General features: G+C 40.7%; 1 protein-coding gene across 1 annotated transcript; it reads right to left on the reverse strand.

Annotated features, from left to right (window-relative positions):
- Positions 1–7,262: 7,262 nt before the first annotated feature.
- LOC126403894 (dickkopf-related protein 2-like) lies at positions 7,263–9,054 on the reverse strand. The gene is made up of 4 exons (XM_050066714.1): positions 8,887–9,054; positions 8,615–8,771; positions 7,784–7,918; positions 7,263–7,654 (listed from the first exon to the last, which is right to left on the reverse strand). Exons 1-4 carry the CDS (start codon positions 9,052–9,054, stop codon positions 7,263–7,265), a joined length of 852 nt encoding a protein of 283 aa, XP_049922671.1.
- Positions 9,055–15,780: the final 6,726 nt, after the last annotated feature.

The following is a 15,780-nucleotide window of genomic DNA, read 5'->3' on the forward strand; positions in this document are numbered from 1 at the left end:
CATCCTCCCATGACCCTCTACCACTGTGCCAAATTTCACATGGATTGACCAAGTCAGTGAGGAGAAAAACATGGAACAGACACACACACAGTTTTCCTCATTATATAGTCAGATGGGATACCATGCTGTGATTATAACGTGTTATCTTATAATTCTGAAATATTCTAAAAGTCATAATAATGATCAAAACACTTGTCATCACAGATTTCTTCCTCTAAACGAGCCTCTTTAACTGTTTGTGTTCACTTGTCACAGTGAAACCTGACAAACAGGTGGTGGTGCGACCTCGTGCTCGACCCTTGTGTGACGCTGCTCCGTCACTGCTCCCTGTGTGAAATAAAGTCAGAGTGAAAGCTGTCGGTGCCTCGGGCGTCTGCAGAGAGGAACATCATCATCTGCTCACAGTTTATCCTGACGGACACCAGAGATAAGATAATGTGAGGCTGCTGCTCTTATTATTAACAGACACACACACACTTTCATCATGTGGACGTCTTCTCTGACATGTCAGGACGTGATGACCTCCGATTTTAACACATGTCAGGACCTGTTGACATCATATGTTCTCCATTTAACCAAAAGGCAGCATTAAAATACTCGACGGCAGAGATGATCCACAACCAGCTCCTCCGAGTGCATCGATGGCTGAGAGCAGAAAGCTGTTTCACTTTATCGTGTTAATCACATTATCATCAGGACGACGGGGAAACTGTGTGTGTGAAACTGAACTGTGACATCAAGGAAACACAGATGGGAAAGTGACGATAGTGCAGTGACCTATACTCAACGAGGAAGCTGGGGAACACGGCTGGAAGAGTGACATAAGCATGTAAAAGACTCTGTGTGTGTGTGTGTGTTTGTGTGTGTGTGTGTGTGTGTGTGTGTGTGTGTGTTTGTTATCTTTATAACAACCATATCCAAACTGAGGACAGTGATGCCCAACAGCAACCAGCCACAAAAGAGGAATCATGCTCACACACAGTCTCTCCTCCGTCTCCAAACTGATTCTGGGAAACAATAAAAAAGTACAAAATTTGGTCATATGTACCAGAACATGAAAAGTTTCTGCAAAACTGTCTTTGCAACGACCGAAATTCAACATCATCAGACAAACTGTTGGCATTTTACGTTTCTGTAAACCACAGATACGTTTCATTTACATGTTATTATGTGGCTTTATGTTTTAACAGCACTGTGGTTAACATGAGGTTAGGTTTAGGCATGAATCCACCTGGCTATGGTCAGGAAAAGATCATGTTTTGGCTTAAAATACCCAGGTTGAGGCGCACAATCCCCGCTGGAAACACAGTGACGTATGTAAAAAAATAACGAGTTTTCCTGCCACCAACCAGTCACTGTTTTTAGTTGCAAAAACACCGACAAGTTGCAAAAACACTCCCATGTTTGTGGGCTAAAGTCCTCTGGAAAACAGCTACAGGTCGATCAAAAACACCAGTCTTTTGTGGCTAAAAAGCCACAGAGAAAACAGCTACATGTTGCAAAAAAGCCTCGTTTGGAGGCTGAAAAGTGCTGTAAAAACAGTCATAATTAAGGGCTGAAAATTTACAAGTTGCTTAAAAACACCCTCGTCTTAGGACCAAAAAGCAGCTGGAAACACAGCCATGGGTTGCTAAAAAACAAGCATGTTTTGGAGCTGAAAAACCGCTGGAAAATAGCCACAGGTCTCTAAGAAATACCAAAAATTAGAGTGTGAAAATCTGCTGGAAAAACAGCCACATTTAAGGGCTTAAAAGCCACTAGAAAAACAACAGCAGGTTGCTAAAAACATTCATGCTTAGAGGCTAAAAAGTTACTGGAAAAACAGCCATAGGCCTCTAAAAAATACTCACATTTCAGGGCTAAAAAGCCACAAGAAAATCATCATCAGCTTGCCAAAAAACATCCACAATGTGGGATCCAAAAAGCAGCTGGAAACACAGCCCAGTGTTCCTAAAAAACAACCATGTTTGGGAGCTGAAAATTTGCTGGAAAAATGGCAACAGGAAGTTAAGAAAACACCCTCATTTGGGGCCTAAAAAGCAGCTGGAAACACAGCCACGGGTCTCTAGAACACATCCATCTTAAGAGGCTAAAAGTTACTTGAAACACAGCCACAGATCTCTAAAAAATACCCACATTTAGGGGCTAAAAAGCCACAAGAAAAACAACATCAGCTTGCTAAAAAACACCCTCGTCTTAGGACCAAAAAGCAGCTGGAAACACAGCCATGGGTTGCTAAAAAACAAGCATGTTTGGGAGCTGAAAAACCGCTGAAAAACAGCCATATTTAAGGGCTTAAAAGTCACTAGGAAAACAACATCAGGTTGCCAAAAAACATCCATGTTTAGAGACTAAAAAGTTAGTGGAAAAAACAGCCATAGGTCTCTAAAAAATACTCACATTTCAGGGCTAAAAAGCCACAAGAAAATCATCATCAGGTTGCCAAAAAACATCCACTTATGCTGTGTCTCAAATCGCGTACTTCTGTACTTACACTTAATATTTTGAGTGCATAACTGTGTTCACATTGAGAAGTATGGAAAAATGCAGTGCACTATGAGTACCTGGATGGTGCACTCAAAACGGTCAAGAAGTTGAGTGTGGAACTATGGACACTTCTCGCCCTCAATGGTCGCCATCTTGGCTACGTAGCAGAAGGGGAGGGACCACTTTTCAAACTGGAAATGGCGGCCAAGGACTGTGCAACCGTGAACGTCGCTGCATTGTACAAATACATGTGTTTTTTGCACTAAGCACCACTATACTGTTGTCAGGTATAAGCCAGCAGTATGTTAGCAGTCTGTAATGATTTGGAACCGCGAATGATAATGCGAATGCTAATGCTAGTTTGCTAACTAGCTAATTTGCGGTCATCATTTCCGGCGAGTGCACAACAGCTGTGTTTGGTTTAAGACAACACTACCCGTCGAAATTTGCGCACTGCCTTAATGAGTACATAGTGCACACAGTATACTACATGAGTGTGTGCTAACGGAAGTATGTGATTTGAGACACACCATCGGTTTCAAACATGAACACTGGTCTTCTGGGGGAAAGTGTTTGTTTGACCCAAACACGCCAACCTGCCTCCTGACATGGACTTCCTCTCTGTATTCTACTTCCTTCCTTTCTCCCGTCACTGCATTGGTCACGTGATCGCAGCCTTCCCAGTTACATGGGTTATATAAGTCTGGTGCACTACTTTCAGTAGGTACAAACAATGTGAACAGTCTGGCTGGTTAGCCAACATGCTAATGTTTCAAATCAGAAAATGTTTATTGGTCATGCTGTTGTTAAATTACAGATATGATCCTTAAATATGTAAAAATGAAGACCAGGCACAAAGTGTGTGAGGCCTCAGTTTAATAGAAAGTGAGTTTTAGGGGTTTTAAGAGCAACTAAACATCTAACGTTACCCAACTAATTCAGACAGACGAAGACATTGAATCAGATAACATGTTATAGTTGAAAGTGAGACCTCAGTGTAAGACAATCTGACGACCCATGGACACACTGTGTTTCATTCAGCCGTCTGGGTTTCATTACAGGATGAAGAAATCACCTGTCAACTCTGTGACAGATATTTAAATAGGCAAAGAGTTTAAATAACCGAGGCTGAGCTTTAACTCTGTGGTCATAAATAACTTTTATCTGCACAGATGGAATCACTTCCCTGTGTCCTTACAGGCCCACGGGCATGTCTTTTCCTCTTTGCTAATCTTATCACCACCCACCAGCACCGGGGAAAACAGCCAGCGCCTGGGTTTCAGATGCACGGGCTCCGACCAGATGTAGGACCTCAGATATTCAATGTTTCATCAGCAACTGACACGACATGGCCTCACAGAAACATATCTGCACACCTGAGCATGATAGCTGAACATGTGATCCCAAACCCAACTGCATTTATAACCTATAGGGTGCCGTTTGTAAAGTGGCATGCTGTCAAACGAACATGTTGTCACTAAGACATCTGCTGGAAAAAACATATTTTTTTCACGGACCGTTTAAGAGTTAATGAGTCATTACAGACACCGCTAACAGGGCTAACAGCTAATGGTTAGCCCAGCTAATCTACGATAACCATGTTATTAATTTCAGAACGTGATAGTAATGTTTGTTCAATCATTGTTTTTATAGACTTTACGAACACCAGATTAGTCTAAGCGGTGATATAGTGACGTGAAAAATGTGAGATATTCATATGTAGCTAAACTCTGCTGGTTTTCTACCCGGAAGTATTTGTCAACAACAAGGCGATTCCCTCCGAAGGGACACTAACAGCTCAAAGTACACGTCAAATAAAATTTCTCCAAACATGTTTCTTGTTATTTTAGGTAGTTATTATCACGCTAATGTATGTTCAAGTGTTCATTTCCCCCGATAAGTTGGTTTTAATTCATTATTTGATTCTATAAACACAGTCTGACCATCTCGAGCTTTTATTTTGGTACTTCCGGTGACCGGCAGTGTGAATTTGCATATTCGCTAAATATTTAGTTTCACCCAGAACATTTAGATTTAACATTTAACATTTAGATTTAGATTTAATAATTAGATTTAACATTTAGATTTATATTTATATTTAACATTTAGATTTAGATTTAATAATTAGATTTAACATTTAGATTTAGATTTAATATTTAGATTTAACTATTTAATATATTTCTAAGTTAACAAATATTGCTGTAAATGTGGTAAAAGGTGACGTTAAAAAATTCACAACACTTTTTAAACACTGTTTGAAGCTAAATGTGGCAAAATGATGTTATTTTCAGTGTGAGCCACTTTACAAACGGCACCCCATAATAACCACCTTCACTCTTCAATGCTTCATTTGAAAATGTTATATTTGTCCCAAAGACCAGACACACAAACATGTTGAAGATGACAAATCAGTTTAATCATAAAACACAGGTTAGTGATGGATCGACAGACTGCCTCAGATTCTTACTTAAAGTGGTGGAAATACAATCCAGTTATAAACAGTTACTCCAACATCCATCCAAAATATACAGGAACAACTTATAGAAAAATAACTCTTATCACAACAACAACGACAACAACAGTGCAATCTAACAGGACGTCAGGACGAACCTCGGGCCATAAAGTTTGGGCAGGGACAGTTTTAACATCTGAGTTTAGGGATGTGAACGAGTTTCTACTGACGTCCAGTTTTCTCTTTTCCAAACAGGCGTTAACTTGACAGAAGCAGAGAAGGTACATTTGTGGTTCAGTTGTGTTTCAGGGGAACGTTATAACTCTACAGAGTAGGCCTGGGCGATACAGAGAAAATCAAATATGTTATTTTTGACCAAATTATTGAGGCGATGCTGTTGGGCCGATGATCGGTGCATTCACAAAATGATTACATGATGAGATTTTTGATAAATAATCATCAGTACGGTGGATATAATGACTGAGTGAGTAAAGGCAGACGATGATAGAAACAGTTTGGTAAATTACATCACTGTAAAGTAATGCAGCCTTTAAAACCAGAAAGAAACAATACTTAAAATATTACCACGTCCAAAATGTAAATATCATGATATTGAATTAATTCCCAGCCCTGCTACAAAGCTCTTCATTTCATCTAAACGGGTCCTTGAAGTAAAAACCTCACAGTTTAGCTAACATGACTTTGGCTAATCTAAGATAAGCCCTGTGGAGGCTAAAACCAGTTAATGCACCGGTCAGAGACATTTTTATATATGCTTTGTCTTTCCTGGTCACAAAACCAGACAGAGAATTTAAAGTAAAGTTCAGTTTTGTTAAATCAAGATAAATTCCAGTGTTAAGCTAACGCAAGACTTTGAGTGTGCCTCAAATCTCATACTTCCGTTAGCAAACTTCAGCATAGTACACTATGCACACTACGTTCTTTTTACATGGTGCACTAATGTCTACAGGGTCGTGTTGTAACAGCCTCTTCTGCTTATTTTAAAACTCAAAATATTAAATGTTTAGTACTGAAGTATATAATCTGTGACACACTGTTTGTCTGACATTAGCTTCGGTAGGCTTAGCTAGCTAAGCTTAACAAAGACTTTGTTTTAGCTAATGAAAGATTTGCTGTTAAGTTAGCCGCCAGTGCTAAGTCTGACATTAGCTTAGCTAGGCTAACGTAACTTAGCTAGCTAAGCTTAACAAAGACTTTGTTTTAGCTAATAAAAGATTTTCTGTTAAGTTAGTCTGACATTAGCTTTTTCAGAGTGGCATCAAAATAGCATGTAAATAATAAAATTAATTAGAACTGAAAACATGTTTGTATTGTGTGATGGTGTTTAGCTAGTTTTGCTGAACTGTCTTCTTTTACGGCAGCTAAAATCTTCGTAACTGGGTGGAAAAAAATCTACGTATTTTGTGCAATTTAGGATGTTTGGTCAGAATGTAGTTTAATAACCAAAACTATAAAACTGAAATAGAGTGATCCAGGGATGATGTTTTTCTGTAGGCCCATGTGGAAGTTAGCGCCCCCTGATTCTGTTGTCAGAAAGCCAGTGGGATTTTTTGTCTTTCTTAAGACTCATAGAAGCTTCTAAATTCACAGCGGGATATTTACCGACGTATTTTATGTCGTAGAGCAAAACCTGAAAGTCTCTTCAGCTTGTGTTAACCACAGACTTATTTCAGACAACACACCAAAACCCACTGACTTTGAGACGAGGGAACAGGAAGTGCTAACATGCTAACTCATTTCTGGGTTTGAAGACTCATTCCTTGAGTGCTCTGTTAGTGATACCAGCTGGCCCTATTGTCCCAGTTAGCACCATATTTCCTTGTTTGAGAGTTAAGATCTATTTTAGACAGTTTCTAGTGGAACAGATATCTGTGGGTCCTCGCAACCGTCGCAGCAGATATGTATCAGGCTCTCGGTATTAATGTGTTTCCTGTCGGTGTAAATGGGGTCAAACTGAATTTCAAAGTGGTTTCTGCTCGTCTAGACGGCCAGGAGGAAACCAGACCTGAACCACAAAGAGTTTCACTTCCCGCTGAGTTTGTGTGTGAATGCAGCCTGACAGGAAGTTCATTAGCATTGAGATACTGGGACCGTGTGGGGGAGGAGGGGGGGTTTCACAGGTGTAAACAGGTATGGTTATTCACCCCTCCCTCCGGTCGTCACTGTCTCACTCTCTTCTCTGTTCTGCCTCTCGTTCCCTCTGGAGTCGGTCATTGGCGAAGAGAAGGAGGTCGTTCCTTCCTTTCCTCTGTCAAGCCTCTTCTTCCTCTCCACCCTTCGTTCTTTTAAATCCGTCCATCCTTCAGTTTTTCTGACACACGTGGAGTCTCGTCTTTGCCACCGACGGCGACGACTTCGCTGCTGACGAAGACAGCAGTGACGTCTGAGGGGAGGAGTGGCGAGACGAGGACGCCGCGAACTTTGACTTTGACGCCGCCGCCAGCAGAGATGAGGAGGACGATGATGGCGGTGAGGAAGACTGGGCGCCGGGCTCTCGCAGCGTTCTGCAGCTAAGACCTCCGCCGCAGGGGCAGCGCTGGAACAGCTCCAGGCCGTGGTTGCCCTTACGGCGGTGTCGCGTGCAAACCTGTCCCTCCCGCAACACGGGCTTGCAGATGCGAGTCCAGAAGTGACGAGCACAGCACAAAGCGTCCGAACAGTCTGAGGAGCGAAGACAGGGATCCCCGACTTGACCTGGAGCGAGACGACAGACGATACGTACAGAGGTTAGAGGAGCATCACTGCTGAGTCATTGTGCAGTCTGACAGCTGACAGCCTGAAACATGTTCAAGACCAGGATCAATGGTGAATAAACGACCTCACCTTTACCAGAGGACCCTCTGACGTCCATCTTGCCTCTCTTCCTCCATCCTTTCTTTTTAGACAGCGGACTCATCCCTCCATCTGAGTCTGGGATCCTCTGAGACACAAAACTGTCCTCGTCAGGGACACAGAGATCTGAAGGAGACACAATGAACATCTGAATATAGGAACTACCAAGACTATGAGACATTAAATTAAAATAAGATTAAGATTATGAGATAGTAAATTCAGAGCAGTGAGATACTGTGTTCGTAGTAAATAAAAAATAATTAAAAATTTTAGATATTACGTCACTTTTACAACATACAGTAAATCATAAGAATGATTTTTTAAAATTAAAATTATGAAAAATTAAATCAAAGTTTTGAGTTTTTAAGTGATGCTGAATCATAATGTCGACACAATGGAATCGGAATTTTGACTTTGATTTCCTCTCTTGGTTTTAAATTAATAAATACAAACTTGTGCCTTATCATTTTGACTCGTATGACTATTTTTTATTTTACATATATTTTTCATATATTTTTCATATATTTCTAAATCAGTTTATCGGTCATCTAAACTATTGTGTTTCTTTTTTAGTAATTAATAACACAGTAACCTTTCTGGTTTTTGTGGAGTAGACCTACAGAATTTTTGACTTTATGACATCACATCATAATTTTGACGTGAAAGTTGAAATGTTGATTTACATTTAGTAAATAAAATGTTTACTTTATAATTCTGACTTTCATTATTCATTAACATTTTGTCTGTTGTCTGAATTGATTTCTGACGTCACAATAAAAACAAACGTGTTATTACGATGGACCACACACAGGCTAAACTTACTGTTGCTGCAGCGGTTGCCTGGGCAACACATCCCATCCCTATGGCAACGCCTCTTCCTCCTGCGGCAGGTCTGACAGCGGGAGTGGGCGGGGCCTTTGGTGGGGGCGTGGCAGTAGCTCCCCTCGCTGCACTCCAGGTCGCTCATGCACTGATAGAGCTGCACACACACACACACACACACACACACACACACACACACACACACACACGTTAATAAGGCTGCTGCTGTGAAACACACTCACACACCGCTCACAACAAACACACACACTCACCGTCAGGTCCAAACTCGGCTCCCACGCGCTCCTGTTCACCGGCAGCACGTGCCCCTCCCTCAGGATCACCGTTCTGATGGAGTTGAGTCTGACACGCGCCTCCCCGCCGCGGGAACACGCCACCAGCACGAGCGCGAGACACACCATCAGCACCATTTGACGGCTCATGATGACGAGCTGCTGATGGAACAAATAAATAAACTCCTGAAATACTGGATGAATAAAAAATTAAAAAATAGAAAAAAACAACAACAACACACAAATATACTCCCCAGATACTGGAAAAAATAAATAAATAAAAAATAAACTCCTGAAATACTGAATAAATATAAAAATAAAATAAAATAAGATAATTAAACAAATATACTCCTCAAATACTGGAAAAATAAAACAAAACAAAATAAAATGATGTAAAATAAAATAAAAATAAACTTCTTAAAATACTGGAAAAATAAATACATACATAGGCCTAAATAAACTCCTGAAATACTGGGGGGAAAAAGATGAAATAAAATAAAATTCAATAAAACGAAATCCTCAAACACTGGAAAAATTGAATGATATAATATATAATGTAAAATAAAATAAAAATAAACTTCTCCAATGCTGGAAAAATAAATGCATACATAAATAAACTCAAATACCGAAGAAAACGAAATATTTTACTTACAACAGTTTCTAAACTTAAACTTACACTCCTGCACTGTTTGATAAAATAAAAACATAAAATAAAAATTGTAACTTTCCTGTAATTTCACTTTGAAACACATGTTTACTGTAGATGACAGTAACCTCACTGCATCACTGTAAGGCTCCACATTATTTTACTGAAGCTGAATTCAGAGTTAATGTTCTAGAAGTTTGTGTGGAAATAAAAACAACCTTCATGAACAGGATCTCTGAGTTTAAACAAAGTACAAAGTCAGAACAGCTCGACATGTCTCACCTGCTCCTCTCACAGTGAAGCTCCTGTCCTCTGAAACTCCTTATAAAGTGATGAGAATGACGTCAGCCTCAGGTTGCTGCTGCTGTTAAATCCAGTTTCTCTCGCTGAGTCCAAACTTCACTCACACACAGTGTGTGTGTGTGTGTGTGTGTGTGTGTCCGCAGCAGCTGAGACAGGTGAGATGACTCCGGACCTTCATCCACTTTATAGGATGCCTCCACTGCCACGCGCGCACCCGGTTCCGCCCACAGCCCCGGCCACGAGCCCCCCGCCCCTCCCGCGCTCACATCGATACCCGCGCGCCCCCTCACCTGCCGCCATCGATACAGAGACAGAGACAGAGAGGAAGATGTGAGCTGTGAGCTGCAGAGTCTGAAACACAGGTCCCTTTAAACAAAATAACTTCTCTACAGTTTGTCATTTAATTAATGACACAGACATATTTTGATGCACAAACACTGACGTCACTGTAGGAGACATTTTAATGACCAAACACAGACAGTCTGAGAGATGAGGGTCAAATACAAGTTTTCTGCAGAAACACATGAAGGGTTCAAACAGACATCTGTAAATCAGGAAGTAAGCGACACACTGATACACATCTCACAGTGTGTGTGCAGTCACATTAATATAAGTCACACTGGACTTTATTTATTTTGAGGAATGTCTCTCATCTGTTTTTAACTCTTCATGTTACCTGAGATGATGCAGACACAATGTTCTGATCAGTGATGCAAGAAGTCTGCAGATATTTCACTTGAATAAAAATCCTGCATTTGAATGAAAGTACAGATTCATGAGCAGCACATTGTGGGCCTGTTGAAGATAGTTTCTGTGTCTCTGCACCTCTTTATGGTCTTACTGAGTGTCCTCCTGGTCGGTGTTCATGTCTTTGATGTTTTGCAGATGAACGCCGGGGCCCCTGACACTTTGGCCCCTGGGCCCGTTGAGTAATCTGTCCCTGGTAGTTGGACATCGTGGTCTTGGCACTTTAACTTGAGTCTGAATATTTCCTCCTCCACTGACAGTTGGATGGATGGTCATTAATTTTGTTCAGACATTCAGTGAGACTTAAACTCCTCATTTAACCCGATGATGAGTTACTCTGTTGAAAATGTAATTAGTAACTTAACTGTTTTGATTACTTCATGAAAGTAATGTAACTTATTACATTTGAAAAATGTAAAAACCTTAAATAAAACCAGGCAGTGTAAAGTTCTCTACAGCACTGATCACTGTCACACTCTGATTAAAACTCTTCAGTATAATGACGAACACACAATGTTTTATTCTACATATAAACTCTGATCTCTTCGTAATTTTGATTAGTGACAGTGATGACATATTTCCTCCCAGTAACTAAGAGATTACAGTTACTTTTATTTGTCATTTAATTACATGTACCAGTGACTTCTCAGCAGCCTCAGTCTGACCATGAACATGTTTTATTCTCTGTATGTCTCAGACGCTGCATGATTCATCTCTCTCATGTTCTGAAACCTGAATAAACTCCATCTGCAGAACTCTGATAGAAACCAGGAGGAAACACACCGCGACACGTGACCAGGAACAATACGGTCAGAAAACACCCGGGGATGATGGTGCCTCCCACCTACATGTCAAAGGTCAGAGTCTGGATCCTGGGGCAGATGTGACCTGATGAAGTCATGAATCCAGAGTCTGCAGCTCAGCTTCACGTCTCAGTGAAGGATGAATCCACCAATCAGGAGACAGCAGACAGAAAATAAAGCGGAGGAGGACGACAGGTAGCTGCAGGTGATGATGTGTAAACTGATCTGTGAATGGACCGACTGTCTGCAGTGTGTTCTTCTTCCTACACATTATACACACAAAGGAAACACATCAGTCAGCACTGGGACGAAATACTCCATTACTCAGCACAATGTGAACTCACCTGTACTCAAGTATTATACTGATAAATATATATGTACACACACACACACACACACACACACACACAGATGATGAGCTCATGAAATACTGTTAATACACAGTGTTACACATGAAAGTTTATTAAGTAATTAAAATCAGCTGCACTCTGACAAACACCTGCTGTAAATACATCTGTGACAATAATCCAGAATTAAAGAATATTATATACTTTTGATGCTTTAAACTTAAGTATATAACCCGACAGAAAACTGGCTTGATTTCTTTAAAAAACTCAAAAGACAAGAACCGACCCGAGATATTAGGCAAAAGAGAAAATTCAAAACAAGTCAATTAAAACAAAATATAAAGTTAAAAACAAACCAACCTGGAAATGATAATAATTTTGTAACATAATTTTAAAATGTAATATATTATAATTAAAAATACAGATTTTTTTTTTTAGATTTTTCTTAATATGTTGGGTTTTATTGCTGTTTGTGGGACATTTCTTGTTATGTTGCTCATTGTCTTTTTCCCCCATGTTTGTGAAAGACATCTCACCAGTCAGCTCAGAGTTTAAAGGGTTAAATACTTGCAAATGACGTCTGAAAGCAGCACATGAAAAGTGATGTTGCTCCAGGTTTCAGAGGCATAAGAAAGACACATAATGACCTCAGAGACCAGATAGACATGATGACCCCAAAGACACATACAACGACTACAAGGAGACAAAACAACCAAAAAAGACACAAAATGACCTCAAAGAGACAAAAAATGACCAAAAGACACAAAATGACCTCAAAGACACAAAAAACAACGTCAGAGAGACAAAAAATGACCAAAGGACACAAAACGACCTCAAAGAGACAAAAAACAACCTCAAAGAGACAAAAAATGACCAAAGGACAGAAAACAACTTCAACGAGACACAAAATGTTAACAAAAGAAAACAAACTACAACACTTCGTAATGCAACAACAAAGACACATGACACCACAAAGTCCGTCTGACTTGCTCCTCTCTATGAGGGGTGGTGGGGCCTCCTGCATATCTGTGCCCGGGGCCCCACTGGCTCGTAGTCAGCCTATGGTCGGTGCTCCACTGCCAGAGTCCTTCATTTGAAAACTTAGTGACGTAAAACTACACAACTGTCATCATCAAAGTGTGCTGACAGTGTTTACAGTTCATACACAGTTAGAGACCAGTGGTCCCCAACCTGAGGGCCCCTGCAAAGGGTCACCAGATAAATCTGAGGGGTCGTCAGATGGTTAACGAGTCAGCTCCAAATATGGTCACTTCTGGCTCCAAAAAAACAAGATGGTGATGGGTAAAGTGCTGAAGTCAAGAGACCAGCGGGTGACGTCACCGTGGCTACGTCTGTTATTTTATATAGTTTATATAATATTTTGTAAATTGGATGATTTAATTCTGTAGATTTGAACTATTTAAATGAAACCATGAATTCATCCGTTGATTTAATCTGTGATAAAGTGTTTCTCAGTGCAAGTACTCTAGTAAATGTACTCAGTTACAGAGGTGACTCAGCTAATAACTGTTTCTTAGGAGGAGCTCTCCGTCAACACTGTATGAAAATCACACACTTCCTGTTTAAACAGTCTGACACACACACACACACACACACACACACACACGGTATCTTCACTATCTTGATGATAATTAAACTCGCGACCTTTCAGTCAGAAACATCTGACCTTTACACACTCACGAGAGGACGACGTCTGCGTGTGTGTTTGTGTGTTTTTTATTGTGTCGATAAAATCAGAGCTGCAGTCATCATTGACTGATAACACACACACACACACACACACACACACTTACACGCACACTCACACACAGACGGCATTATGTCATCAGTATCATATTTACGTTTCCTTTCATGCCTTCTTCACCTGCAGCTGTGTGACATCAGTTTATCTGAAGAGAAACCAAACACTCGCTCTGTTCTTCATCACTGTGAGGAACACACACAGAGGACACTGTGTACCTGACTACTTTATACAGACCATAAAACATGGAGACAGAGACAAAGAGAGATGTGGAACCAAGGACAAAAAAGTCAAAGTCTGATTTTACTGCTGATATTTTATGAATAAAGTAACTCAAGTGCTGTACATCCGTATAATCTAGAGGTACTGGTACATGAGTATTTTCTGACACTTGTACTCCATTACATCTCAGAGGGAAATACTGTATCTATCTATAGATAGAACATGTCAGAGCACCTGGAGGAAACCCATGCTGACACGGGGAGAACATGTGGGAGCGCCTGGAGGAAACCCATGCTGACACAGGGAGAACATGTGGGAGCGCCTGGAGGAAACCCACGCTGACACGGGGAGAACATGTCGGAGCACCTGGAGGAAACCCACGCTGACAGATTCAGATTTTTGATTCAAAATATAATCAATAAAAGTGATGATGTAATATTATAGATGAATCTACCCGGCAGTTTATGAAGTCATGAAAATGAGTTCCACCTTAAATCAAAGTTTGAATGTAGGACTTTTACTGTGACAGAGTGTTTCTACACAAACTCACAGTACAACAGTAAAACATTTCTGACATGGAGAGGAAAGTTACTCTAATACAACACACACACACACACACACACACACACACACACAGAGGATGAGTGGTTTTATTGAGCACAGTATCGAGGCTGCTGGCTGTTTCATTTGTTTCATTCATCACACTGACATGATAATGCACACAGGCCAGTGTGTGTGTGAATCGGAGGCTGAGTTTCTGTCTCAGACGTACACACACACACACACACACACACAAACACAGCAACATAACACAAATCGGTAAATTGGAGGAAATCCAAGTTTAAAATCAGACTGTGATGATAATGATGATGATGATGATGATGAAGATGATGATGATGAAGAAAATGTCTTTCCGTCAGAACAAGATGAAACAAAGTGTTGGATCAGTGTGTTGACTGCTGTCGTGTCGTCTTCAGCTGAACACAAAGAAAAGTGATTTCATAACTGACAGCAGTGTGATTGTGTGAGTGAGTGTTGCTGTTATTCATGTGTGTGTTTTCAACAGGTTTAAAGACTTCAGACTGATCAGAGCAAATGTTGTGGCCTCTTCCTCATCACACTGAACTCAGTGGTTTAAGGCGGACTTACAGGACGACACCGCCATCCTGTGGTCACATGTGGAACTGCAGTTAACTTCCCACCTCAGACTGAACAGCTGATGCTGTGTTTACAGTGTTAGATATGAACACGAGTGTCACTTTTAGGAAGATGAGAAGAAGAAGAAGTATTAAAGTCTTTAAAGTCACACAGACTCCTGAACTCAACATGAACACAGGATCAGACTCTCTCCCCTGCTGTCGGAGGAACACGTGAGGAATATTTCAGATTGTCTGAACATGCTGACGACGTGTCCTTAGTTGGTCTGTGACATCAAACAGACCCATGAGGTGAAGCTGTCCCACACTGAGGCCTTCAAACACGCTGTCACATCAGCCAGTCAGAAACGAATGTGGCCAACACTGAAGAATCTATTACTCACATGAAACAGGATCTGAACACAGAGCCAGTTTCACTCAAAGGTCGACGTGTTGAAACTGTGGGAAACTTGAAACACCTGGGTACAGCTCTGGACTCACACATGAGCTCTTCTGGAAATACTGAGTATATTTTCAAGATTTTAGAATTGGTGTGACAAACTATGGTTGGAGTGTTTTAACTTTTCACCCTCCTGCCTGGTTCTGTCATCCTAACTGTGCATCCAAGAATAAACTCTCTGGGATTGACTATAAATAGGTGGCGAGCCACAGAAGCCCCCGACACAATCCAGACACACAGCGACTCCAAAGAGACACAAATATAAATCAAAGATACATAAAATGAGAGGCAAACCAGCACATGGCGTCCTGCTCCCGTGGAGGAGAGGTGACGGGCCCTTTCATCAGGGATGGGCAGTCTTTCTGTTACTTGTATTTAAAATAACTATTTGAGTATTTTGTAATTTGTATTTGATAAGGCTGATAAAAAGCAAATGTAATCTGTAACTAA

Source organism: Epinephelus moara, chromosome 17 (genome assembly GCF_006386435.1).
Source record: "Epinephelus moara isolate mb chromosome 17, YSFRI_EMoa_1.0, whole genome shotgun sequence".
Classification (NCBI taxonomy): Eukaryota; Metazoa; Chordata; class Actinopteri; order Perciformes; family Serranidae; genus Epinephelus; species Epinephelus moara.